At 51.5% G+C, this 25,353-nt stretch overlaps 12 protein-coding genes across 12 annotated transcripts; 8 read left to right on the top strand and 4 right to left on the bottom strand.

Moving 5' to 3' along the window:
* Positions 1-581: 581 nt before the first annotated feature.
* N7532_011954 (uncharacterized protein) lies at positions 582-2,381 on the top strand (the record flags this gene model as incomplete). The annotated part of the gene is made up of 5 exons (XM_056624445.1): positions 582-633; positions 714-1,462; positions 1,518-1,949; positions 1,999-2,208; positions 2,268-2,381. The coding sequence occupies 5 exons, from the start codon at positions 582-584 to the stop codon at positions 2,379-2,381; spliced, it is 1,557 nt and encodes a 518-aa protein (XP_056469433.1).
* Positions 2,382-3,633: 1,252 nt separating this feature from the next.
* On the bottom strand, positions 3,634-4,214 carry N7532_011953 (40S ribosomal protein uS14; the record flags this gene model as incomplete). The annotated part of the gene is made up of 4 exons (XM_056624444.1): positions 3,634-3,756; positions 3,838-3,880; positions 4,070-4,093; positions 4,177-4,214. The coding sequence occupies 4 exons, from the start codon at positions 4,212-4,214 to the stop codon at positions 3,634-3,636; spliced, it is 228 nt and encodes a 75-aa protein (XP_056469432.1).
* A 1,919-nt stretch (positions 4,215-6,133) lies between these two features.
* N7532_011952 (uncharacterized protein) lies at positions 6,134-6,397 on the bottom strand (the record flags this gene model as incomplete). Its single annotated transcript, XM_056624443.1, has 1 exon — positions 6,134-6,397. The coding sequence occupies one exon, from the start codon at positions 6,395-6,397 to the stop codon at positions 6,134-6,136; it is 264 nt and encodes an 87-aa protein (XP_056469431.1).
* Positions 6,398-6,728: 331 nt separating this feature from the next.
* N7532_011951 (uncharacterized protein) lies at positions 6,729-7,133 on the bottom strand (the record flags this gene model as incomplete). The annotated part of the gene is given in 2 exon segments (XM_056624442.1): positions 6,729-7,067; positions 7,083-7,133. The coding sequence occupies 2 exon segments, from the start codon at positions 7,131-7,133 to the stop codon at positions 6,729-6,731; spliced, it is 390 nt and encodes a 129-aa protein (XP_056469430.1).
* A 212-nt stretch (positions 7,134-7,345) lies between these two features.
* Positions 7,346-7,702, bottom strand: N7532_011950 (uncharacterized protein; the record flags this gene model as incomplete). The annotated part of the gene is made up of 2 exons (XM_056624441.1): positions 7,346-7,630; positions 7,688-7,702. 2 exons carry the CDS (start codon positions 7,700-7,702, stop codon positions 7,346-7,348), a joined length of 300 nt encoding a protein of 99 aa, XP_056469429.1.
* A 2,784-nt stretch (positions 7,703-10,486) lies between these two features.
* On the top strand, positions 10,487-12,361 carry N7532_011949 (Ytp1 family protein; the record flags this gene model as incomplete). The annotated part of the gene is made up of 3 exons (XM_056624440.1): positions 10,487-10,745; positions 10,810-12,131; positions 12,188-12,361. The coding sequence occupies 3 exons, from the start codon at positions 10,487-10,489 to the stop codon at positions 12,359-12,361; spliced, it is 1,755 nt and encodes a 584-aa protein (XP_056469428.1).
* A 799-nt stretch (positions 12,362-13,160) lies between these two features.
* On the top strand, positions 13,161-14,036 carry N7532_011948 (dienelactone hydrolase family protein; the record flags this gene model as incomplete). Its single annotated transcript, XM_056624439.1, has 3 exons — positions 13,161-13,212; positions 13,316-13,759; positions 13,834-14,036. The coding sequence occupies 3 exons, from the start codon at positions 13,161-13,163 to the stop codon at positions 14,034-14,036; spliced, it is 699 nt and encodes a 232-aa protein (XP_056469427.1).
* A 774-nt stretch (positions 14,037-14,810) lies between these two features.
* On the top strand, positions 14,811-16,131 carry N7532_011947 (uncharacterized protein; the record flags this gene model as incomplete). Its single annotated transcript, XM_056624438.1, has 2 exons — positions 14,811-15,324; positions 15,377-16,131. The coding sequence occupies 2 exons, from the start codon at positions 14,811-14,813 to the stop codon at positions 16,129-16,131; spliced, it is 1,269 nt and encodes a 422-aa protein (XP_056469426.1).
* A 1,023-nt stretch (positions 16,132-17,154) lies between these two features.
* Positions 17,155-18,305, top strand: rbd2 (rhomboid protease family protein RBD2; the record flags this gene model as incomplete). The annotated part of the gene is made up of 6 exons (XM_056624437.1): positions 17,155-17,347; positions 17,425-17,562; positions 17,655-17,736; positions 17,793-17,858; positions 17,913-18,034; positions 18,088-18,305. The coding sequence occupies 6 exons, from the start codon at positions 17,155-17,157 to the stop codon at positions 18,303-18,305; spliced, it is 819 nt and encodes a 272-aa protein (XP_056469425.1).
* A 301-nt stretch (positions 18,306-18,606) lies between these two features.
* Positions 18,607-21,560, top strand: N7532_011945 (GPI-anchored transamidase subunit GAA1; the record flags this gene model as incomplete). The annotated part of the gene is made up of 7 exons (XM_056624436.1): positions 18,607-18,619; positions 18,722-19,013; positions 19,072-19,310; positions 19,368-20,233; positions 20,287-20,686; positions 20,923-21,251; positions 21,294-21,560. 7 exons carry the CDS (start codon positions 18,607-18,609, stop codon positions 21,558-21,560), a joined length of 2,406 nt encoding a protein of 801 aa, XP_056469424.1.
* A 1,354-nt stretch (positions 21,561-22,914) lies between these two features.
* Positions 22,915-23,790, top strand: N7532_011944 (class I SAM-dependent methyltransferase; the record flags this gene model as incomplete). The annotated part of the gene is made up of 3 exons (XM_056624435.1): positions 22,915-22,952; positions 23,014-23,185; positions 23,251-23,790. 3 exons carry the CDS (start codon positions 22,915-22,917, stop codon positions 23,788-23,790), a joined length of 750 nt encoding a protein of 249 aa, XP_056469423.1.
* Positions 23,791-24,621: 831 nt separating this feature from the next.
* N7532_011943 (putative cell surface protein) lies at positions 24,622-25,203 on the top strand (the record flags this gene model as incomplete). The annotated part of the gene is made up of 1 exon (XM_056624434.1): positions 24,622-25,203. One exon carries the CDS (start codon positions 24,622-24,624, stop codon positions 25,201-25,203), a length of 582 nt encoding a protein of 193 aa, XP_056469422.1.
* Between the last annotated feature and the right edge of the window lie 150 nt (positions 25,204-25,353).

The following is a 25,353-nucleotide window of genomic DNA, read 5'->3' as shown; positions in this document are numbered from 1 at the left end:
ATTGGTCTGCTTTCGCCTACTACTGTATTTACCCCGGGCATGGTTGCGGTGCCGCGTTGTGAAGGCCGCGGCAACCCTTGCGACAGAGCCGCTTAGAGCTCCTTTGTCGGCGTCAGACACTGATCCTCCACGAACCCGTTGGTGTTCTCCTATATTCCGATCTATGCCATCTCCACCACCGACCGCTGACTTCTCCTCGACAGTGACATGCTGGTCCTTCCTGAGGCAAGTCCGTGAGATTCTTCCGGTTTTGCTCCCATTGTTCCGCGTCGCCGACTCGTCGAGAGCTGCGCGGGCCACCCTGGGATTCGGCGCCGATCGATTGACTTCAAGCTATTCACCTGATCTATTTGTGTTCTTGTTTTTGCATAGAGGTCCGGAACCTTTTGCGGGGTTGGTATTCGCTGCGGGCTTGTATTAACTGCGAGCTTGTATTCACTGTACTCCTGGGTCTATGAATTTCTTGACTGCATCCCTCTCTCTTTACGCAGAGACTGATCAGCGTCATCCCACCATCAAATTCTCGACTCCATCCCTTTTTCCCTCCTTACCCAGATCTTCTGATCCTCAGCATCAGCATCATGGCGACCCTGGATTCACTCAATCTCCTTTCCGAAGCTGCTTATGGCTGCGGTATGTACCATCCCATGATCATGATCTTTGATTGCCATGGCCTCGAGAATTCGAATGGCAGGGCTTACTGTATTCATCAGAACACCTTGCGACTGTATTCCGAAACCAAGAGACTGCTGGACAGTTCAAAAGCGATTATCGCAAGCACTATGAGACCTTGGCTCCGTACACGAAACCAGAGACGGTGGCTGTCCAGGCTTCCGGCCTTCGTACCGTCGCAACCTTGAAACCCAAGTATCACTGTTTGTCATGCTCCGAAACGTGTCTGAACACCGAGCGCAAAGCGCATACCAAAAAGACTGGCCATGCTTTCTACATGGAATCGCGCAACCGCTTCCTCTTCTGCGAGACCTGTGTGGATTTCATCTACGACCCTGGCCTGGATAAGCTCCGTGATCCTGCCGCGAAGGCCGAAAATTGGAGTAAGTCACCTCACCCCCTGAAGAGAATGTTCTTGTCCGTCGAGGACATTGAAGAGATCAAACCGCTGAAATACCATCTAGACGGCAAAGGGAAGTGGGTGGACGAGTCAGGTTCCGAGCATTACGTCAAGACCAATGCATCCAAGAACCCTTGCTCGCGTCGCGGTGCTCGTGGTGTATGGAACATGGGACAGACATGCTATCAATCGGTTATCCTCCAGGCGTTGCTCCACGACCAAACCCTCAACTCTTATTTCCTAGCCGGAGGCCATGACGTACATACCTGCACGAGGAGTTTCTGCATGGCTTGTGCTGCTGCCGAGGTGTTCATGGACTTCAACAGTGGCGAGAAGACCGACGCTGTGTCGGCGGCTACCCTTCTCTACCATGGATGGGATGCTTCGCGGGTATGGCTGAACTCTCCCACCTACAGTTGAATGTATCGGCTAACACAATTCATAGGATATGGCAGGATATCGCCAGCAGGATGCCCATGAATACTTCCAATTCCTCGTCAACTCTCTGCATTCATGCACGCCCGGTCACTCCGAGAGCCACGACACAAAGTGCGAATGCTTCTTCCACCAAACCTTTTATGGCGAATTACGCAGCAGCGTCATCTGCCACAAATGCGGAAAGACCACACACACTTACGACCCAATGGCCGACCTCAGTCTCGACGTACAGCTTCAGAACAAGAAGAGGAAGCTTGGTCGATCGACTGCCGTCTCGTCCACCGCGACCCTGACAGGCTGCCTTGACAGCTACACGGCCATTGAGGACTTGCACGCAGATGCAGCCTACCACTGCGAGAAGTGCGGCAACACGCCGCAGCGTGCATCAAAGCGACTGCAGATCCACAAGCTGCCAGGAATCCTGTGCATGCAGCTCAAGGTATGTTGTTCAAAAATTTCTATCTGACATCAAGCTAACGGTTTAACAGCGCTACGAGCATACCTCTTCCTCCTCCGAAAAAGTCGAAGGTCACATCGACTTCCCCCTCACTCTCAACATGCTCCCATATACTGTCAAGAAGGACAGGGAGCGTGTTGACACCACCAACTACATCTACGACCTGTCAACGGTAATTGTCCATCAAGGAACGATGGACACTGGCCACTATTACGCTTATACCCGCTTGTCGGGAGACAAGGTATGTCCCTTTCAACTCCATCATTAATAAAGCAAGGACCATGGCTTAATTTTAATTAGTGGGTATTGCTGGATGACAACAAAGTCACCGTGGCCAGCGTCGCAGATGTGCTGGGCCAGCACGCCTACCTGCTGTTCTACAGCATTCGGTCCGTGGCCCGGGAGGGTGCCTAGATCCCGGGTCATGGACCGACCCATTTTAAGAAAAATTGAAACATATAGAACCAAAAAATTGATCAAGGGTTCAACAGAACCGTACTTCTCACTTCTCTTTTCTATCCTTCCACACTTTTCCAAGAAGTCTAAGATACTAGTGTCTTCGCTTGCGCTTCACCCCTCGCTCACTTCCAGCTCAGTTCTCGCTTACTTTGTCTCGTTGTCGCATATATTTACTATACGACTTGGGATATTATTGAGTGGTCTAATTTGATGGTGTTGTAGATGCTGGGTGGTATCTGCGGCACTTGGATTTCAAAAACACTGAATATCTTCAAGATGGTTTTCTTGGAAGCGGCTTGAACTTCATTGAACCCCCTCCCCCTCGAAATATCTCTATCTGGAGATCAGTAGCCCTCTTCTACACTACACTAGTAGTGTAGCATTTGATCAACGATTCAATGGAGTCGAGAGCACCTTCGTTCATTTACATAGCGATTAGAGGAAAGAGAACATTACTAACAATGTAGCCTTTGAGCAGTCGTTTTTCATCAGGCCCTGAGACTAGAAGATCCTGAGCCAATATGGTGATTATAGAGCTCCGGGGTATTCATTGAAGATGCCTGGCGCCTCGGGTAGCCAATCAATGTCAGTGGCTGAACTACAATCACGGCAGTATCCTAGTCATGCAGCTTGGACAATACAATATCTGCGGACCAGACTAAGGGAACAAGGCGACCAAGAACATGCCGAAGCCTACGTTAGATGCATAGATCTGACCTCGTCATAGCTCAAGCAAGACTGAGAGGCAAAATCGCACCAAGAACGAGCGAGCAAGAAAGAGCACCACCTTGTACGAGATGGAGACCAATTTAGGAACCAGGAAAATCCGTCATTGATATTGGATAAAGGGAAAAGAGGATGCAGGTTCCACCATCCTCGTTCAAACTCTTCAGACAACAACCCCAGTCCCCATCTCGTCCATCAGATTCACACCCGAGACACCAAACAAAAAAAAGATAAGAAGTTTTTTGGGAGCCGTCATGCGAAAGAACAGAACGCGGGCGCAATCATTTCCCCGACGCTTCGAAACATTTCTCCCACCCTGCACGTCGATCGAGGGCCAGGGTACATTGAACGGATCGTGGAACGCGAACGGATCGAGAGGGCGTTAAAGGCGGACATTGGTTTTTATTTTGGCTTAGCGGTACTGTTTGTGGGGGAGTGGTTAATTTCTGGACCGGCCATTTCGCCCCAGAGCCCCAAGAACTTAAGAGAAGTATTCTCCCAGTTCAACGGTGGCAGGCTGGTATTTGGAGGCTGGAGGGTGACCCACCTTGTTGAAACCGATGTCGGCGGACTTCTCACGGAAGCACTGACGGCAGATGTTCATCTGTAGACGTAACCATATTAGCCATATGTCCTGGCAGGTATCGCACATGTCGTGTAAACGACGGGGAGGGAATTTCCATACACCGTACTTGCGGATCAGACCGGCGCGGTGAGCACAGACACGGCTAGAGGCGATCCGAATTAGCAAGTTGTCCCAGTCACAAAAGTTCTGCCCCTCGTCCATTGAATCCAAAATCCATATCCACAAATCCAAACATATTGTGTTGTCCACCATTCATTCGCTTTAAAGGGTACGCCGGATACTTGCTATGCCGAGGAGATATCGAGGGGGAAAATTTCAGGAAGAAACACACCATTGACGGGAACCCTTGCCGTACCTGTGGACAGAAGTAAGTTAACGATTTGTTCAATGTGTGCAATTTCGCGATCACTCAGCGCTCAGCACTGCATTTCGACTTACTTGCGGGGCCGGCTGAACCAAACGGACTCGTGAGTCATCTTGAGATGTCGTAGGGGTGAGTTGACCGGGTGGTTGTTGACGGGAACGAGGGTCGTTGGCGGCTGTTGAAGAAGACGAAGGCGAAGGTTAGGGTCGAAAATCGTTGTGTGCCGCCCCGAATGGGGATCACGCACAGACCAACTCGCTTGAGCTGCACTAGCCCTTTTGGGAATATTTGTGCCTGGGGTGTCGCCCAAGGGCTGGGGTCACGTTTGATTAGTCATATGTGCGAAGTATGAGGACCTGGCAGACAGTCAACTCGCGTGTTAAGTTACATATTGTAAAGTGTGTGGGTGAGAATCCTGCGACAGGCAATAAAAGTACAAATCCTTCGCCTCTGTTCCCAGCATATCTCTATTCTATACCCCACTGGCCATGGCAGATGGACTTTTGCCATTGGATTTGGGAATCACTGACGAGATGCGCTTCTTTCAACTAGCGAATCGTACAGAGTCGGAATTCGGAACGATTTAAATGAGGCATTTTGAAATACTCGATTGCCTCTTCATCAATCAATAATGTACTGTCAGTTTCAATCGATTTGTTGATGAGCACAGCTGTGAAGAGCCTGATCTCTGTGGTGTCGATTCTGAGTAGTAAAAACTGACAACCTGTCGGGCGCAATGACTCTGCTCCAAATTTATGGTTCACTTATGTGTCAAATATCTACTTTATTTCTCGTCGGAGTACATCTAATAAAGTGCCCGGGGTAGGCAAGTCCCGGCCATCTTAACGGCAGTTACTTCCAGGACAGCCCGTGAGTAGTAGACTATAAACTTTGAGGCCGCATAATTTGTACACCATTTGCTAGCTATGGTCCACCTCGAAATACGGGAAGTCTAAAGTAACCGGCCTGCTGATCATACCGGAGCCAGGTGCTTGCGTCGCTCGCACGGTGGCTGGGGTTCCGGGCGACGGAAGGCACGATGCCGGGGATCCGGCGGTCTCTACAGGCTATTCCTTTCGGGAAAGATGGCTCGAGATATCGATCTTCGGATCGGAGGGGTTTCATGCGGGATGCATGTTGCAGAGATGAAGGGGCATCTACCATAGAGTACTTAGGGTAGATCCTCTCAACTACGGTGTATTCCGTGTTTTGTATTCTGTATTGCGTCCTCACGTCGTAAATAGGCAGCTCAAGCCTCAAAAGTTTACCTGTGACGAATTAATAAGCCAGAAGTAGGTGTATACATTGGCTTGGCACCACCCAGCAGACATACACAAACATTTAGTTCCGACTGCCTGCAGAGGGAAAGCTTTGCTGCAGCTATTGTCACATCGTTCGATCACGTAGCACCCAACGGGCTCCCACAGTCCGGGTATGCGGTAACAACAGATGCAAATGTATCATTTGTCTCGACTTATGTACATAGCGAAGATGGATGCGGGTCGGAAGGAGTGTGTCATATGACAGCGATGAGATCAGCGAAAGTCTCCGGGTTTTGTATTCCGCGCAAAAAAAAAAGAAAAAAAAGAAGGCATCATGGACGTGCGCGTAAAAGTGCGTGTGCAGAAGAGGGAGCTGTCGGAAGCCCGCGGATGCCGATTCAATCAGGATCGTCAGGTCGAGACGGGTCCGGTTCGGTCCCGCTTAGGCGGTCTTGGCGTGATGATTTGCTCGTACACTGTGCAGGGGTTCTTCCCGGGCCCATAGTCGCCGAGTCGACGCTGCCATCATTGATGGGCCGTAATTATTTGCAGTGATGGTAGCGGATCCTTCTGAATTTTCGAAGAGCTATGCCTTGCGCACATCTCATGAGCAATCCTTGGAGGTATCGGCTCTAGGAGGTCTATACTCAATCTCTTTGTTCGTCCAAGGAAGGAAAAAGGGGACAGTAGTGGGCCCCGGATTTATGGCTCTGGAACTCTGAACATTCCGGTCAGGAGCCAGACGCCATCCGAACCAATCTAACTAGAGCTAAATACCAGGATACCTGGTCATCCCATTTGGAGCAAGGCCCGCTCGCTCCTCGATAAGGGTCAGTCCGGATGGCTCGGTTGAGACGGATGCCGGTTTCTTCCTGGCGACCACCAGACTATACACCTCGGGACCTTGGCGACAAACAGACACATACTGCAATCGCCGGGTCTCTGCGAGACGGTCGCTGTGAATCGGATCAAAGCCGAGCGCCTCTTCGATTTCGATGGCCTTGGCAATTAGCGCGGATCCTTGTTTGGCCATGTAGAAGCCCTGCGTGGCAGGGCATCATTTCAGAAGGAAAGGGTCTGGCGGCGAATCATGGACTGTTGGCATTTTTGTGCCGTGATGAGCAGAGGCATTCCAACTCCAATCTCGAAAGTGAAGTGTGGTTGTGACCCATCAGGTAAGCTGTTGCTGCGATAGCCTCTCTGCCGTGCTGAACGATCTCTGTGAACACGTCCAAATTTTGGTCAAAGATGGTCTCTTGTTCCTGCGAGGGCGTCACAACTAGTAAGTAGACGGTATAATATATCATGCATAGGGTCGATAAAACATCCGACGCTGCCTGAGATTCGAGACCGGGATAGGCTGTTTAAATCTCTGCTTCCACCGTATGAGCTTTGCTTCCAGGTCTAGTTTTCTTGGATACAATCGGCTTTTTTTTTTGGCCGAATCGGCCTAGCTCTTTCTGATATTGTGCAATGTCGCTCTCATACGATAGGCTTTCAGCAACGAGCCGAATGAGAGTATGTCGAGCCGTATTTATAGAAAAATGTCGTGATGATTGGTCAGACATTAGTACTGGCAGCTCGAACGGCTCTCCGACCGTAATATGCAACCGTGCCAAGTCTGATATAGATTGCGATGGTCTGCTCCAGGAGAATGGAAAAAGTGCACCCTGTCTCTGGATGTGGCCCAGAGAGGATTCTCTCTAATCTCTTCACACCTTGACTGTATAGTTGCCTTGCTTCCTTTGTGCGACCCTGTAGAGATTCATTGCATATGACTAGCGTGCAGCTGATCAGCGCTACATGTATGCCTATCGTGCCGCATTGGATCTGGGTCTCTATGGCGTTTGATATCGAGAATAGCGCGACACAGCTTGTGCATAATTGGGACGAGCGATTGTTCTTCGAGGTTGGTCCATCCAAAGTGGACCTTTTTCCAACAGCTCATCCGGTGGCTCTTCATATAATGAGCTCACAGCCATCACTGCATCCCAAACGGCTGGTTCGGATCTGCGGGTCTGCAGGACAATACCGTTCCAGAAGCCCACGTCAAGAATTCCCGCGATAGAGGGACCCGCTCTGTAGAAGTAGAATTCAAAGCTCGTCTCTCATTGGTGCTATGAGCTGGAGAGAAGGGAGACGATTGGACAGCTGCATCGCTGTGGGATAGACCTGCTCGACGTGAGGAGTCCAACGCATCGTCGGCCGGTAGTTGAGCAGAGAAGACAAGATGGCTTTTCCTCACCGCACTTGATCCGACGGATTCCTAAATGTTTGTTAAACCCAGACGAAGAAGGGAACAAGTGGATTGGATCGAGCATACATGCACGTCTGGCATCCGGTCTTGCTTTTAGAACCACCCCTGCGCGCGGTAGATCCCGGGTTGACCGAGGCTGATATGCGATCGGGATCCCTGGTCATGAATTGTATGCAATGAGGAACAGTCTCTAGATGGGACCACACGGGCCCTTGTCATGAGAGACTAGAGCTGCTGGATGAATGCGGGTAACTAGTCCAGAATGGCCCCAAATTAGGTCATCACGACTTACTCAGCGGGATCTCCCAGCCGAAGTCCGATCGAGCAACAGCGTCAATGTTAGATTGGCAATAATATTCAATGGAATGGTCCAGTAGTCGTGAAGATCGCTTTCATTTCCCTTGTAATCTGGCTAGTCCTCCCGTGGGTAGTCGAACGTGCATCTGATGTAGTTTGGCAACTCGCCTTGGACATCCATCCAAAAACGCTTCCTGATAGGGTAAAGCTGTTGTTCCCAGGGCTCACTCCGCCATCCATCATCATGGGCTATTCGCCCTACTCTTCACCGCTAGATGAAGCATAAAGAAGCCAGCTCGAGTCCCTACAGCCAGTGGAAACTGACGTTATTCAACTGTGCCACCCTTGCTCAGGGTTCCTTGCACACCCCACGGTAGCATACTAGCAGGTCTTGGTACCCCGTGTACGTTGATAGCGGGGGTGATTTGCGTCCGGGATTCTTGCTGGCGGTTCGAGGCGACTGACACGAGGGATCCTTGGCATCGATGACAACGACCTGGATCGCGTCGTGGTCGATGCGCGCCCGTTTTTGAGGAGTAGCGAGGCTCCACCACGAACGAGTCACACTTGCAGAATTCAGGCCCGGAGCTAGGGCATTTAGGCAGGCCATTAGCTCGGGAAATACATCATCCTGCATCGCAGGATGATTCATCGTTTGTCAACAGACCACGAGGGGTGGGCCTGGTGTTGGACACATGGTGGCTGGGGCCAGATCGAGGTCCGTCTCCACCTGGCGGAAACATTCTGTGGTCATGCCATGAACCTCACGGGCAGCAATCATCTTCTGACCCTAGGGCACTAGTCATCGTCGCAGATGGCGGGAGAGTCGGACCCCACCGGACAATTCAAAAGGTGCGGCTCGGAAAGTCGCGATCGCGAGGCCGAGACAGGGATGCGACAGGAAGGGCGCCATGCCGGGGTCCGAAGCTGACCGAGTGGCCCTGTGCGTATACGAGGGTGGGCACTTGCAGCCCTGGGCGCGGTTTGATTGCATTATTATGATTCCTATGCTACGACCAGATCACTTGTGATTCTCGCACTATTTGATCATCTTTCTGCCATGCGCATGCCCAACACAGGGCGTGTAGATCTGCGTGGCTGTTGATTGGGGAAGCGCTTCCAGGCTCATTCTCTCGACACTCCATATCTTTGGAGCTATGACGAGGGAGAACCACAGGGCTGAAGAGAACCTGAACCGGATGTTGAATCCCAGCTGGGGGAAATGTTGACGAAAAACCGAACCAGATTCGAGTAGAGCCAGGCAGCAGCTAAGCATCGCCTCTTAGTGAGATACAGACAGACTCTAATGTACGAAGTAGGTATGTGATTGCCATCTTCTATGCGCGACTCCCCCTGGCGGTGAATCCCAATAGGGCAACGATCGACTACGTCATGAGGAACGCGTGCATAGAACAGCTCGACCCAGCAGCAACAAAAACATAGAGAAATCACAGGGCAGAGATCATATGTCGACTTACCCCAATTATCAAGCAGGAGCAGCCTTGCTGCAGCCCCGGCCTTCCTCGCCGTTCTTGGCACCCCGTTTTTCCAGTGGATGAGGTCACTTGCCTGGATCTCGACCTGGCCCTCCCGACTCATCCGAGTCGAGAAAATTTCTTCTAGGCTTGCCTGATCGAGTCATTTTTTTTTTTTGCCAGGAGGGAGCGACTGCCAAAGTCGATCCCTCCCGCGGTCTCCCTCTCTCCACTCGGTCGATTGGAGGGGATGTGAGATGTTAATGCAGCGGGCTGCAGATCTGCTAGTGCAAGGCGTCTACGAAGTATGTAGATAGACTTAGAGGGTGGTACCTTTTGGTAGCTTTAAGTCCGAGTCACCAGGAGGGGCAGATACCCCCGTCGTACTGTCGAGCGGCAGATCCAATGGAAGATTGCCCATCACTGCCACAAGCATCAGACGCAGCAGCTCGGGGAACCTTTAAAGCAGGAACAGCACTAACCTATGTAGGTAGTCTAAGGACGACCAGAAGGGCAATTCGAAGGAACGGTCGGCAGCGCTGTTGCCACGCACTTCCGGCTCGGCGCCAAAGAGTTTTTATCCCCGCCCTCTCCGAAGCATTGGAAATCAACGAGCTGCTTTATTGGAATTTTTGGTTTTTCTCATTGGTCTTTTTTGCACTTCTTTTTTCTTTTGATGTAATCTGCTTCCCGACACCTTCCTTGTTCCTGCTTTATTAATAATCGCCTTGCCCCCGCCTTATATACTGGCCCCCGGCTCGCTCTTTGACCCGATTTCCGCTATACTTCCCTTTCAGCCCTATCTTCCTTAGGCCCGGAGCTCCCTCCTCAAGCTACCCTGGACTCGTCGCGTGGATCCTGTTCCTCAGTTGATGAGCGAACTTGCTCAGATCTGCTCACGAACAAGAAAAAAAAGTGGAACACTAGAGGAACAACCTGCATTCCCGGGGTTTGGCAGTGTCGTTACGTCACGATTCGATAGAGCCTTGACGGGCACCGATTGAAGCTCCCTCTCTTTCCTCTCTCTGTAACTACAGCGCAAGGTTCAGAGTAGCAACTACTCGACTTCGCGATCATTTTCCCTTTCGCGCCCATGCGGGGAATAGCTACACGCGCTGCCTTCGCGGCAGTCCTTTGCGCGACCTTCGCGCTCGCCCATGGCGACGACGAGTCGATGGATATGGATATGCACATGGACAAAGCCGTGAACATGAACACACCACAGCCCTCGGTCTCTCCGCAACCAAGCGCCGAGGGCCCGATGAGCTATTTTGCCCACGGAAAACACCAGAACACCATCCTGGCGCACGTAGGGCTGATGGTTGCGGCTTGGTGCTTTGTCCTTCCTGCAGGTAAGCGCAAATACTACTCCCCACAAAGATGGCCAGACAGAGTAGTCTGACGAGTTATTTGAAGCGGTCATGCTTAGCATCGCACGCTCGCGATTCGCACTCCCGTCGCAATTCCTGTTCAGTCTTTGCAATGCGTTCGGCCTGCTTCTCGGCATCATTTACAACAGCCAAACCCCCGATCTGTACGAGAACAACGCCCACCACAAGATTGGCTGGGTCGCGACGTGGGTTGTGAGCGTGCAGCTCGTACTCGGAATGATCTTCACCTACGCTGGTCGCGGCGAGCCCAAGACGAAATCGAGTTCCTTCGAGCGCGCCGCATTTCTGCCCGTCGCTACCGAGGACCATGAACATGTCTTCCCAACCGGCCCAATGCACAATTACCGCTGGTCTCGCGATAGCGGTCAAGGCACCGAGCCTGACTCGCCTAACCATAGCCCTTCGTCGCCATCCTGCGAGCCGGAGGATTATGACGGATTCGAGAAGCCCGAGGAGGACCTCCCACGATCAGCGGACTCGCGCGGCTGGCTCCAGAGTACCTTTGTTGACCGTTTTCTGTCGAACCGCGTGCCTGGCATGGTTTCAAACCGCGTCTTGCGCATTTTCCATTTCGTCTACAAGGTGATTGACCGGATTGTTCTGCCATTTGGCTTCATCGCCATTGCAACTGGCGCAGTCACATATGGCGGTATTATGCGGAAGAGAGAGATCTTCAATGGTCTGGCGCACTTCATCAAGGGCGGAATCTTCTTCTGGTATGGCATTCTCACTCTCGGCCGGTATGTTGGATGCTGGGCAGACCTGGGTTGGGCCTGGAACCGAAAGCCCTCGGCATCCATAGTCGGAAGCTGGAAGTCCAAGGTGCCATCGGGAGAATTCACCGAGTCCTTCGTTATCTTCTTCTACGGAATTACCAATGTGTTCCTGGAACACCTGTCCAACTGGGGGCAAGCCTGGTCTGCTACGGATCTTGAGCACGTCTCTATCTCCATCCTATTCTTCGGTGGTGGACTGGCTGGTATGCTCTTCGAGTCCAAGCGTATCCGCGAAGCGCTTAACAACACTATCCTCCGATACCCTGGACACGGCACACGCGATGAGGGCTGGCAACTTCCCAAGTCGCAAGGCGTGTCGCTCAACCCAATGCCCGCTTTGATTATCATGCTGCTGGGTATGATGATGGGCTCGCATCACCAGACCAGTATGACCTCGACGATGGTGCACAAGCAGTGGGGTAACATGCTGGTTGGCTTTGCGTTGGCCCGTGGAGTGACGTATATCCTACTGTTCCTCCGCCCGCCCACCTCATACCTGCCTGCCCGTCCGCCATCGGAGATTGTCGCCGCCTTCTGCCTGATGTCTGGAGGCCTCATTTTCATGTTGAGCGTAAGTTCACCGCATCTACAACCAGAATATGGAATATTCACTAACGTAAACACAAGACTCGTAATGTCATCGAGGCTATGGAGTACTACGAGCTCGACGCAATGTTCACTTTCACAGTGGGCCTGGGCTTTACGGCTTTCATCATGGCACTGGAAATCCTTGCCATTGCGCTCAAGGCATGGGCAGTGAAGCGCGAGCACCCTCCGCAGCTGACCTACCAATTTCCTTGAATAAACTCCTCATATTATTGATCTGCTTGATACGATACCCCTTACACTTGTGTGACTTTGGTTTTTTTGTTTGAAATACTCTCTGCATTGCCGAGCCCAGGATGTCCTCATTTTGCTCGACATATCTACAGATACTTGGGGATGCGGAAATGTGCGATGTTGATATTTTTCGATGTTTTCGGAATGAGTGACGGTCTAATGATGGGGTAATACTTTGTGATGTTTAGTGCAGACATGCTTCAGTGAAACGAATCCATGCTGTTCATACCTGACGTATCCTAAGGTACCTAAATTAAACAGTGCCTATGCTGGTTAACCTTTAAGCTATTTCGGCAAGCCTTTAGCCGGCTCGGAGCTAAGCTGCCTAACGCCGAGCTGTGCTGTGCCGAGTACCGAGCCAGCAGTTTGGCTGCCCTCTGCTGCCATCCCACCCTGGCGGTCTGGATATTCTACAGCTGTGTTGACCCTCGATGACGAGCAATTGGGACTCCAGATAAATGTTAGGTAGGGCCACAACTCTTAATTTACTCCCGATGCATAAAATTCATGCAGGGACCCTGTTGGCAGGACTTGTGGCACATTAATAATCGCTTTGCAACCATGAGGGGCAGGGGCAAGTGGGGTCGAAGCTGGATGAGGCCTCGGGGAGAAACCAATCTGCCCGCAGCATGGAGGGGCTCCTTAGTATGATTTATGTAACCGTTGAAAGAAGTGTAACCTCTCACTTCTTTCAACGGTTTTTCCTCCTTCACCCCACTCTTTCTCCCACCTAATTGCACATAACCACACTACAATCATCATGGCTTCCAATCCCCCTGCCGCTTGCTGTGCCTCTGGCTTCAAGCACGAGGGTACCCCCTGGGCGAGGTGAAGAACGTTGACGGAGGTAAGCTACAGCTTTTGAGATAATCACAACGTCGATGGGATTTCCCAGCTAACACAAAATCTCTCCAGTCAACACCTACGTCACCTACCCCAAGGACAAGAGCGTTGACAAAGCCGTCCTCTTCCTTACTGACATCTTCGGCATTTACCCCAACGCCCAGCTCCTGGCCGACGAGTTCGCCAACAATGGCTTCCTGACCGTCATCCCCGACCTGTTCCAGGGCGACCAGATCTCCGTCAGCGACATGGACTCCGGCAAGGTCGACTTCCCCTCCTGGCTCCCCAAGCACCAGCCCAGCAATGTGGACCCCATCATCGAGAAGACCATCAAGTACATGCGTGAGACCCTCGGTGTTAAGAAGATCGCCGCTGTCGGCTACTGCTTCGGTGGCAAGTACGTCTGCCACTTCCTGAAGCCCGGTCAGATCGACGTTGGTTTCTCTGCCCACCCCTCCTTCATTACCCATGAGGAGCTCGGTGCCATCAAGGGTCCTTTCTCCATCGCTGCTGCTGGTATGTTCAACTTGCATCACAAACACCCACCCTCATAATATAGAACATGAAGCAAGACTAACACTTCAAAACAGAGACCGACTCCATCTTCACCACCCAGCTCCGCCACGAGTCCGAGGAGACTCTCATCAAGGCCGCCCAGCCTTGGCAGATCAACCTGTTCAGCGGTGTCTCACACGGTTTCGCCGTCCGCGCCGACCTGAGCGACAAGACCCAAAAGTGGGCTAAGGAGCAGGCTTTCTGCCAGGCTGTTGTCTGGTTCAACCAGTACCTGTAAGCTTAGGCTACATTTAAGAAAAGCCGGTGCATTTTGGAAATAAGCCTTTGCCGGCTCCTAGGTAGTTTATTTGCTGATCGCCTGCAGAGCTATTGAGGATGCGCAGACAGCTAAGTTATGAGAAATGACATCTTCATCTCGGAATACACTATATTGAACAGCAGGGAGACCTATTAAATTCAAGTCGAAAATATTAAATGATTGTTTGTAGCGCAAGAAGCAGCTGCACCGTTTTCATGGACATGGAAAGTACACTGCATCAGTCTGAAGTAGAATAGACCCTCAGTGGATCGTATATTTTGTGCATTGGAGGAGCTGATGCCTCCACGCGGTGCGGTATTTTTAAGTCCGGCCTCCTTGTAGTTACTTTGTGAGACAAGGTCTTTCAACTCGAATATCCGATCCGATAAGAGTATTCTCATACACCACGTCAAAACTACGAGTTACTCGCACCAAAGTAAACACTAGCTCAGCTCTTCGTCGCGGCAACCGTATGTGATGGATCAGATAGCGGCTCGACCAATCGGGCCCAGCGAAATGCTTACGTAGGTCCACTTATGACATGGGGTTGGTTGTTGTGGACCGACGTAGTTGCACCTCGAGATTGACTGTGCAAACGGGCGAAGAACGCGGTCGCCGCCTGGCAGTGATAGGCTGCTGGCGTTCTAAACAAACCGTGTCCTTCTCATCGTCCTTAAGTACGAGTCGCTTGCCCACCTGCAGCGCTGAGTGACCTCGACCTGAGTTGTCGCGGCCACATGCATCGCGCCCATCATGGAGCACAACCGGGCGCCTGCGTTGAACTTGAATTTCGCGACTTTTTGCGAAGAGTTGAAATTACCGAGCTTTGAAGACTTTCGAGTCCATTGGCATGCGAAGATGCTCGCCGCAAAAAGATATTTTGCCGTCCTGGACAACGAACTTAGTCTTTCGCTGCATCTCGACACGGATCTGTACGCAAGTATGCTGGAATCCAGCATCAGGCAGGACTTCAGTAGCGAGCGCCCTCGTGTTGTTGAAAATGGTGGGAGTTTTATTCTCAGTTGGATCGATGTGGTCAGGGAGACGACCGATGAGTCCTTCAAGGACGAAGGAAATGGCTTGTTCTCCTGCTACCTTCGCGGGTGTAAGGTCCAAATGCCAGCCAAGGACCGCGATCGAATCAAGCAGTATTACTCGATTCCGATTGCGCGAAATCTGCCACAGCCCCAAGACATTCGGATCGAAAGAGACACTATTTCCGATGTGCGCAAGCTTCTTGCCCAGTGCAAACAAGACCGCGAAGCAGGTAAGTGCCGCACGGATCAAAATTTTGAAGACCATGACTCTGACATCAGCAGCGGCCAAATTCGAGGATAAACTGGATGATTGTTTGAGCAAGCGTGACTTCCAGCTTCGCGAATATCAAGAAAACTCTTTAAGATTGGCTCAGCTCGAGTCGTCTCCCCGCAAGCTCTCTTCGAAACTCGGAACAGAACTCATGAGTGGGCTGTCTACGCATGAGTCGCCTGAAAACGGGGGAAGCCGAGCCGTATCGTCGCAAACACAGCCTAAACATTCCAGTACATTCTCCGCATCGACACCGGTGCCGCAGTGGTCTCGGGGTGCGCTGTCGCCGACAGTGAATTCCAATGGAGTCAGTGAGCAAGGCCCTACCACCCATGGCATCGCAGCTTCTGGAGGGACCGGAACGGAATTACCCATTTCGGCCTCAATACCTGCCAGGTCTGCCCTTACCCCAATTGCGCCTTCCAAACAGGCTATGCCATCCCATACGCAGCAGACCCCACGCTACCAATCCGCCACTAGTTCTCCAGACATACCCATCTCCGGAACTAAGCATCGCATCCCCTTTTCAGAAGAGGAAAGACTTCATAGTATTCGATTTATCTCTTTTCTGATCGACAAAAAGGTGCCATGGAGCCGGATTCCATCCGTTTACGCAGAAAGATTTCGCGTTCATCGGACCCAGGCATCTTTGACCATGAGATATTACAGCGCAACGAAGGAGGAGCGCGTACCGAACGGATATCTGGCACTGGATCTGCGTCTGAATCCGCGCCTCAGGAAGCTGGTTGAAGAACTGGAGAATTGATTGTTGAATTGTGTTAGGGATTCAAACTTCAGCGTCATTTCATGGAGTTCGAAGGGGTTTTGAGGAAATGGTCTGCTCTGCTTACAGGACTGCTTCAAATGATAGATCAGCCCTGCTCTCGAGATACCCACTGATGTTAGATTATTTCTGTCAAAGTACATATCGATGATGATGTATTTTTTTTTGAAAGCAACAATTTCATCATCTTTCCCAAGGTAGCCGGCATCGGTTCTTGAGATAGGTCTAGAATTTTAGCATCTCCTGCAAACAATTATTTGAGATTAGTCGTGCGTAGCCGTGGAGTCTTGCTAGTCGACCAAAAACACAACATGGGAAGCTCCTCATCTTATTATTACTGACTGTTCAATATTCCAAGGATTCTTCAAGTATTTTGATGGTACCTGAGGGTCAGGTACATCACATCAAATACCCGTCGAGTGGACCCGCGTCCCAAGACGGACTAGCGGCGATCGCCACGCTTTTCCGACCCCCAGACTGGCTTGGGGCGTCCACGCTCCAGTTCGCCAACACCTCTCCACCACTCTCTGAGAGACTGTCGCGACTCGGGCCCGTTGCCTTGCTTCAATCTCGTTAATCCCAGCCTGCCCTAGTCCCGCCCAAGTCCCGGCTGCGTCGGTCCTATCCTTTCGGTAAATCGATCGTGTGCGTCTTGTGAGTTATCCCTGGCAAACTGGCCTCGAACCTGGAAGCCCGATAATCGCAAGACCTCGGCCGTACTAATCGAGGGCTTCTTCCTATAGATCTCCACGCTCTCCCTTCTATTTCGAGGGGCCACTTCCCTCCAAAGGGACCAGCGTACATCCGGTATTCGATTGTCGCGTTGGCTTGGTCAAAAGCCAGTCTGTCCTACTGGTTTCGCTCGGTCGTTGTCCCGGGTGATTGATCGGATTTCTCCTCTCGCACCATATCTCCAATCACCATACCTCCGATCACCTCTTAATCACCGCACTCGATCTTTCGAAGAGCCTTTGTCTCTGCGTTTGTCCCTGTTGCAAAACAAAAATGGTTACTCCGGCCGCCCTTCCGCCGCTACCCTTCAACCCGTCTCGGGTCCGCTCGTACCTAGTGCGCCTGCCTTTGTTTACGCGATTGGTCGTTCTCGTCATTCTTGCATTCTGGCTGCTGGAACTGCAGACATTGTGGAGCGTGGTGCAATGGGGTGCCCTTATTCCCAATGAGATTGGCCTTGGCACAAGTATGTTCTTGTTTCTACCCCACCGATCTGCGATAAAAGCAGACATGGCTGGAACTGGCCTGATTGATATGATCTAGTGTACCGACTGAACACCTTCCCTTTCATCCACACCGGTTTCTTCCACGCGCTTTTGAATGCTCTGGCCCTGACCCCACTGCTGGAGCGGTTCGAAGCGGAACACGGCACTCTGACTTCTATTGCGCTGTTTGTTGGACGTAAGTTATTGTACCACTCATGAGTGAACTCTTCACATACAGGGCATTGGTTGTGTATAGTCTTGTCGGGTCTAACAGGCTTCTTCGAACAGCTCTTTCAACTCTACCTGCAGGACTCTACATTTTGATTGAGAAGGTTATTCTGCATAGCAATACTTCTGTGGTTGGATCCAGGTGAGTCGGATTTTGGGGTAAGCAATGCAAAGCCGGCATCTCTAACTTTCCATCAGCGTTTGGGTCTTTTTGCTTCTGGGCTCTGAAGCCATTCGAACTTTCAAGTCGAACCCGTACTTTAGGTATGCCAAACCTCCTTCAAAAACATCTTGACCCCTACTCATGATTCCTGTTAGCCTCGGCCCTTACAAGATTCCCACCTGGACCTCGCCTCTGTTTGCCTGTGTGGTTCTCTCCATTCTTGTGTCTAACGTCAGCTTTCTTGGCCACCTTTGCGCCATCCTGGTAGGCTATCTATGTGAGTATTGCCTGAGATGATCAAACTTGAAAATTTATGACTGACTTCCCCAGTCGGACTCGGATATCTGAAGGTCTTTGTGCCTCCTGAGAAGGTCCTCCGATGGATCGAAGGTAAGCTGAACCTTCTTGGCCGACTGCCGCATTACATCTCTGTCGACCAGAAGACCTATGGTCGCTATGGCGTTCTTCCCTCGTCTAGCAACCCAGGCAACGTCGCCGGCGGAACTCCCATGAGCTACTTGGGATCTACCCAGCGCCTGGGCGCTTGAGTTCTGTTCCAACAAAATAACCATTTACCTTAATTTTCGTGTGCATATTTCGACATAGTGTTTTATTACCTTGGGGGAGCACAAGGGCGGTATCTGAATCATGGCATAGCGAGTGTATCTACTAAAATACGATTGTAATTCTGCGCATTTGGTCTCTGCGGTTGGGCGTAAATTCCCATAAACAACTTCCGAGCTCCGCAACCCCATCGCTACCCTCTGCGACAACTGTCCACCAGTTCTATTCGATTGACGGAGCTGCCGTTGCAGAAGTGGGAAGAAATTTCCTGATGGTCCCCACGCAATGGCTCTGAAATGTGAGTGTTTGGACACCAATTTACCTTGCCCGCGGCCATCCCGCCCTCGAACCGAACACCTGGAAAGAGCGAGACCCTGGAGCTAACAGCTACATAATACAGCCGCAATCCGCAATTTGCGGAACAAACCCCAGTTTCTTTTTGTTTGCCTCCCGAATATTCTGTCCTTTCTCTGCATCGTCGTCGGCGTCGCTTGGCTTCTTCTCCTGCCCCTAGACGATAATTCCCGCCGGACATACATCTCCGAGAATGCACTTCTGCCAGGCCAGGTTCATGCCTATTTTACTGGAAGTGAACAGAATATCTTCCGTGGATATAAGCAGGAGCTACAGTCTTTGCTCAACGAGGGGCGCGAGACCGAGAGCCAGGGAGACGAGGTGGAGGTGACTCCAGCGTAGGTGGCACGGATATAACAGGGTTGCAGGTGGGACAATCTGCTGACAGTTGAGAAGGGCTTCCAACAAAGTTCATTCGATCTTGCAAGCTGCTGGACTCAAGGTTGCCACGCAGAAATACGAGTATACCTCTTCGGGTGTCACACACCAGGGCGAGAACATCTATGGCATTATCCATGCGCCGCGGGGCGATGCGACGGAAGCAATCGTGTTGGTGGCAGCGTGGAAAACTGCAGATGATGAGCTCAATCTGAAAGGTGTCACGCTGGCTCTCACTCTTGCACGATACTTTAAGCGTGAGTTACATCCGCCCTGCCATTTGGTTATTGCGGCTATACTGACTCGTTGAATAGGATGGTCGCTGTGGTCCAAGGATATCATCTTCTTGTTCACACCTGATAGCAAAACGGGCACCCAAGCTTGGATCGACGCATACCATGATCTCCATCCCGAATCCGTGCAACCTCTTCCCTTGAAGAGTGGAGCGCTGCAAGGCGCTGTAGTGATTGAGTTCCCCTTCGACCACAACTTCCAGAAGCTTCATATTGTCTACGATGGAGTCAATGGCCAACTCCCCAACCTCGACCTTTTCAACACAGCCGTTGCCATCGCAGGCGGGCAAATGGGCATCGGAGCGAACTTGCAGGAAATGTGGGAGCACGATGATAGCTATGAAGCGCGTCTTCAGACCATGATGCGCGGAATGACGAAGCAAGGTCTTGGATATGCAACTGGTGCCCATAGCAGCTTCATGCCGTATCATATCGATGCGATCACGCTGCAGCCCAAGGGCGAAGGCTGGGAAGATGAAATGGCACTTGGCCGGACCATTGAAAGCATCTGTCGCAGTCTGAACAACCTGCTGGAGCATCTACATCAGAGCTTTTTCTTCTATTTACTCATGCACAGCAACCGGTTCGTCAGTATTGGCACCTATCTGCCTAGTGCCATGCTCATTGCTGGAAATTTCACTATCATGGCCATTGCCCTTTGGATGCGCACCGGGTATTATTCCGACTCGAAAGCGACGGCTCCCGTCGATTCCGATTCGAAGAATACGAAGCAACCCAAGTCTGGCAGTCAGGATGATGAAAATAAAGCAAAGATCAACGGGGCTGCTCTGGCAGAGCGTCTCATGGCTTTGCCCTTGACTCTTGTTACTGGTCTTCACCTTCTTGGTCTTGTCCCTCTCTGGATCTTCAATAACATCTTCCACCAGGTGAGTTCAACACAAAAGCATGATATATTCTCCCCTCGCTAACGAGGTGATAGTACTTCACCATGGCCACCTATGTCTTCGTTGGCGTGGATATCGTCCTGCCGCTCTTCCTGGCCGCGTTGCTCTCCAACGGACTGGGTGTGGCTAAGCCCATCGTTCCACAACAATACCATTTGATCAAGTCGTTTGCCCTTCTGCTCCTCGGCCTCTCACTCTCCACCCTCGCAACTCTCAACTTCTCCCTCTCTTTCATGATCGGCCTTCTTTGCGCACCGCTCAGCTTCGTCGGCCGTCTTGAAGGTGCTGCTCCGCTACGCTACGGCGTGTCTAGTCTAGGATTTGTGCTGTTGAATCTACTCTCCCCACCGATAGTCGTCCTGGGCGTCTGCCAGTACACTGGTGTTTCTGTCGAGAGCGTGCTTACGCAGGCTGCTTTTGGTTGGAATGTATGGGGTATGTGGACGCAAGTGGTGGTTTGGTGTGTTTGGTGGCCAGCCTGGCTGATCGGCTGTGTTGTGCTGGGCTCCTCCGTCTTTTAGTTTGCAAATTTTCTACGACGGCAAATAGTGTTAAGCCTGCATCTTACAAATTTCAAGGCAAATCCAACTGCATTCATACAAACAGAACCACCTTATTCATTATAGATAAATAGCGGCTAGAAACTCATGAAAACCGTCTATGCAGCCCAGACATCCTTGCCAGCGCCCTCGATCCAGTGACCAAGCTGATTCACACCAGCATCCCAGTCCTTCAATCGGTTCCGCATGCCATCAATCTGCTTCATATCCAGCACCTTGGGTTGAACCCAGTGGATCTGCGCAACGCCCGCAACCTGATCAATCGAACCCTTCAGCAAGCCCAGCGACAAAGCCTTCATAATCAGGTGCTCGATCTCATCGGGCTGCACCTTAGTCTCCGAGGCAATGGCATCGAAGGTAAGGGAACGGTCGTGAGGCGGTCGCCGGAAGACCATCTCGGTCAGCGCAGACAGGGAGATTTTCTGGTAGAGGAAGACACGGTGTGACTCGAGAAGCTTGTTCTTGCTGATGTTGCCCGCCAGCACATCGTAAGCGGTCAGATCACCGCGGTTAAAGGCGAAGAGCAGCTCTCGCAGCCAGTTGTGCGGTGTCGGGGTGAGCGAATCCAGAATGGGGTGCAGGAGGAGCTCGCCAAAGTTGTAGATGGAGTCGGAGACCAGCGCAGCGACACTGAGGTGGTAGGCGCGCGAGAGGCGCTCGTTTTCGGGGAGGTCTTCGAGGTTGATGCAGGCCAGGTACAGGAGGGCGTTTTTGTAGAAAGAGGCAAATTCTTGTTTAGCCTGGAGTGATAGTGTTAGTGCGGGATCCCTTGATCGTCTAGGCGATGGAAAGACATACGTGGTAATAGTCCGCGTTCACCTTGTAGAATGACGCATGCACCACGGTCTCGACCGAGTCGAATGAGTCCAGCGCCCGCTGGCAGGATGCCAGGTCCTTCTGTGCTCCATCCAGATCCTCTAGTCGCAACTTGACGTTGGCGACGTCGGCAAGCGCATAGACGTGCGCATCTTGTGATTCGGGTCGGTCGACCTTGTTGGCGAGGGATGTGAGGAAGGCGAGGCGTTCTTTATCATCTATTGATTGAGGTTGGCAATGAGCAATTGTCCTGAATAGACACACAGAAAGGATTATTTCCCTGTATTTTGAGAGAGTCTTGACTTACCGGCACACTCCGTCGATGCCATCAAACCCAGAGAAACAAACTTGAGCTGATTGATCCGGTCGGCGAAGCTAAGGACGAAGGTCTTGAAGAAAGCTAACCGCTGGGGGGCGCTCTCTGGCAGCCGGAAGAACTCGACCAGCGCATCGGTGAGCTGATGCCATAGCTTGCGCTCCCAGTAGTCCTCGAAGGTGAGGAGGTAGGTCTGCGTCTCGGGAGTACCGTTTGCTTGCTGCTCGGCCAGGAAATCGGGGATCTTGGAGGACTCCATGGCGGAGAGCGGGAGAATGGTAGATGGGACGTCGGAGATGAGATCACTCGCAGGAGGAAATGGTCGAGATGAAGGATGAAGGCGCAATGAAGAAGGAGCGTCGTTAGATGTGGGGATTGGAGGGAGATGGCGGAGCTGATGATGTCTTTTCGGTCGGAGCTCGAGGGCGGTGAGGAGCTGTTTGTATACCCTTCAGCAGCACCAACGCCTCTGTCGATTGACACGACCTGCTCACAAAGCATGCAGAGTGCTGACGTGATGAGCATATAACATACAACAACAATGTGGTGAGTGCTAGCATTTGGGTCTGGGTTCTGGCAGAGCTGAGCCTACCAAGCAGCATCGCAGCATCTTCTTCACTTGCAGGGACTGAGGAATATATGACCATGAAGACGGAAACATGACACTTTTGGACTAACTGAGGGTACTGCTTGTTCCTATTTGCAGATATCGGACACATTTAGGATTCTTGGCCCAAGATCTCTCCGAGTTCCGGCGTAGACAGTTCGTTCCCAAGGTTCGTCGGAAGTGTCCGAGATGTCTCCGAGCGGCCACATAAAAGACTCGCCCGCTCGAAGAGTCCCCAGGGTTCAAGCTGCTTTGCATATTTTCCCGCTCAACATAACCTTGATCCTTTTGACTGCCACTGTTCTCTTGATTCTCAACCGAGATCACAACAGCCTTTGTCTTGATTCTTCTTACCACCATCACCATGACTGAATTTACGGAGGCAAACCGGAAGTACTTCGAGTAAGAAGCAACTGCTTGGACTATCTTCGACGAGGATTCTTCTAATTTCCATTGTACACAGCGACATGGCGAAGGTTTATAAAGATCGATTTGCTGATGCCATGAAGACACTGTGTGATGAGACATTGAAGCATCGTCTGTGGCTCAGTGATCGATGGACGGATACTGAAGCGGGCAAAGATGGTGCGGTCAAGATGCTCGAGTATGCCTGCGGACCGGGCATTATTTCTATGGTAGGTATCCTCTCTTACTCAATCTCATGTTCCTAGGAAGATTAGTGATATATACCTATCATCAGACGCTCGCACCATTCCTGTCGAAGGTCATCGGCATCGATGTCGCCGATAATATGGTGGACGAATTCAACCTCAACGCCAAGAATATCGGCGTATCCGACAAGATGGTCGGATACAAAGCTGATCTACTCGGTGATTCTGCCTCAGCTGAATTTTCCGGGTCAGAGTTCACCAACTTCGACATGGTGACGGTCAGCATGGCTTTGCATCATTTCGAATACCCGCAGGTTGCCCTACAGCGACTGGCAGACCGTCTGAAGAAGGGTGGAACCTGTATGATCATTGACCTTGTACCCTCAGGCCATGTGCATGGGCATGAGAATGGACATGATCATGGCCACGGACACGACCATGAGTTTGGCCCCGCCGCCCACACGGTCAAGACTCACGGATTCTCTCGTGAGGATATGCAGAAGCTATTCGAGGGTGCTGGCCTGAGCGAAGGCTTCGGCTATGAGGTGCTTCCGGAACCACTAGTCATGGTCATGGATGACAAGACACACCGCAAGGTAGTGTTTATCGCTCGAGCTCGGCTGCCCTGAACATCTTATTGTTGAAAAGGAAGCATACATTCAGGTTAAATATATAGTGGCTTTCGTGGTTATAGACCAAAAAGCAAATCGATTACATAGCACTTATGAGAAACTATGGCACACAATTTCTATATTTCTCAAAGGTTCCTATTTGTAGCGTCACAGTTGTACACAGTTTTTCCCTGCATCTCGATGGCCAACCTCTAGATCACGGTGGGTCGATCTAGACCCACCAAGTCCAGAAGCCTCTCGAAAACGCAGAACCGCCATGAAATGCTTGGGCGAACTCACTGTTGATTTCATTACAAGTATGTACCGTAGGACCTTAATAATGTAGATGCCATGTCAGTGTCTATAGAATGGTCGTCTCGATGGGTTCAAAAATAGCAAGTCGGAGGTCGGCAATTCACACCAAGGGGCCCCGGCAACCCTTGAAGTTTTGCAATTCCCACTCAGATGAGACCCTTAGCCTCAATTCACGGTGGCCACCATCGATAGCTCGCTTTTAGTGCAGTCCGTAAAGGCGGTCGTCCAGTCGCGATGCGCGGACCAACGCCACTCGGTCCTTGGCGGAGACTCTTCTTTTGTCCCAACGGAGGCAACACGCCGGATTTAACGATGTGGCTGGTCCTGTGAGAGTTTGCTGCTGGCGCTGATGAAGGGCACAGAGCCGAAGCGAACAAGCAGAGCAAAATGAATATAAGCAACAACCGGTCCGCGCTACAGCAGACGATTCTGGTTTTTGTCGATTCGTCGTCTCTCGTTAAAGTCCGGCCCACCACCGCTCCTTTCTCGCAATACTCTTGAAGAATATTCGCCCTTTATTTTGTTCGCGACAACATGAAGGTATTCGCACCCCTTCTCTTCCTCGGTCTGGCTGGCCTCTCCAGTGCCCGCACCGATCTTCTCGGCTGCATCTCGTCTGCAACCACCAACCAATGGCACGAAGCCAGTATGATCTGGTATGTCGAGGATACAGGCGAGATCTGCGACTTCCCCGACTGCGGCGGAGGTCGTGCTCCTCCCAAGACCGACCAGCCTGGCTGTCCGCTGTATTCCGGCACGGCCACCTTGACACCCAGCTATCTGCTCGGATGGGGCCCCAACGGCAAAATGGCTGCTACTTCGTCCACTGCCTCGGAAACCGCAACCTCCTCTTCCTCTTCCTCTTCCTCGAAGATAAAGGCGACGGACAATCCTACCGAGTCGACGACCATCCAGGATTCTATGGTTACTCGTGCACCAACCTTTTCGCCCATTGTTTCTATGACTTCGTCCACCTCGCCGATTTCGAAGGCTTCTAACTCGACTTCCTCGGCCACGACGACTACTGGGACTGGAAATGCCGCTGGTATTTCGTCCGCAAATATGGCTGGCGCTATGGCGATTGTGATGGCCGTTGTGGGAGGCATTGCCCTCTAAACCATAAGCTTTTATACTCGTCCATATCCGACATCAAAGACATTTCATTTTAACGAGTCCACAAGCTCCGGACTTTGGAGGAAGAATAAATTTGGGTCAATCTTGCATTCTGATCTACTCACCATATATCCATTCAATTCCAGTCTGAGT

The sequence above is a fragment of the Penicillium argentinense genome (assembly GCF_028826775.1).
Source record: "Penicillium argentinense strain IBT 30761 chromosome Unknown utg000011l_segment0_segment0, whole genome shotgun sequence".
Classification (NCBI taxonomy): domain Eukaryota; kingdom Fungi; phylum Ascomycota; class Eurotiomycetes; order Eurotiales; family Aspergillaceae; genus Penicillium; species Penicillium argentinense.
Note: the sequence above shows the minus strand (reverse complement) of the source record. Positions and strands in the feature narration are given on the sequence as shown.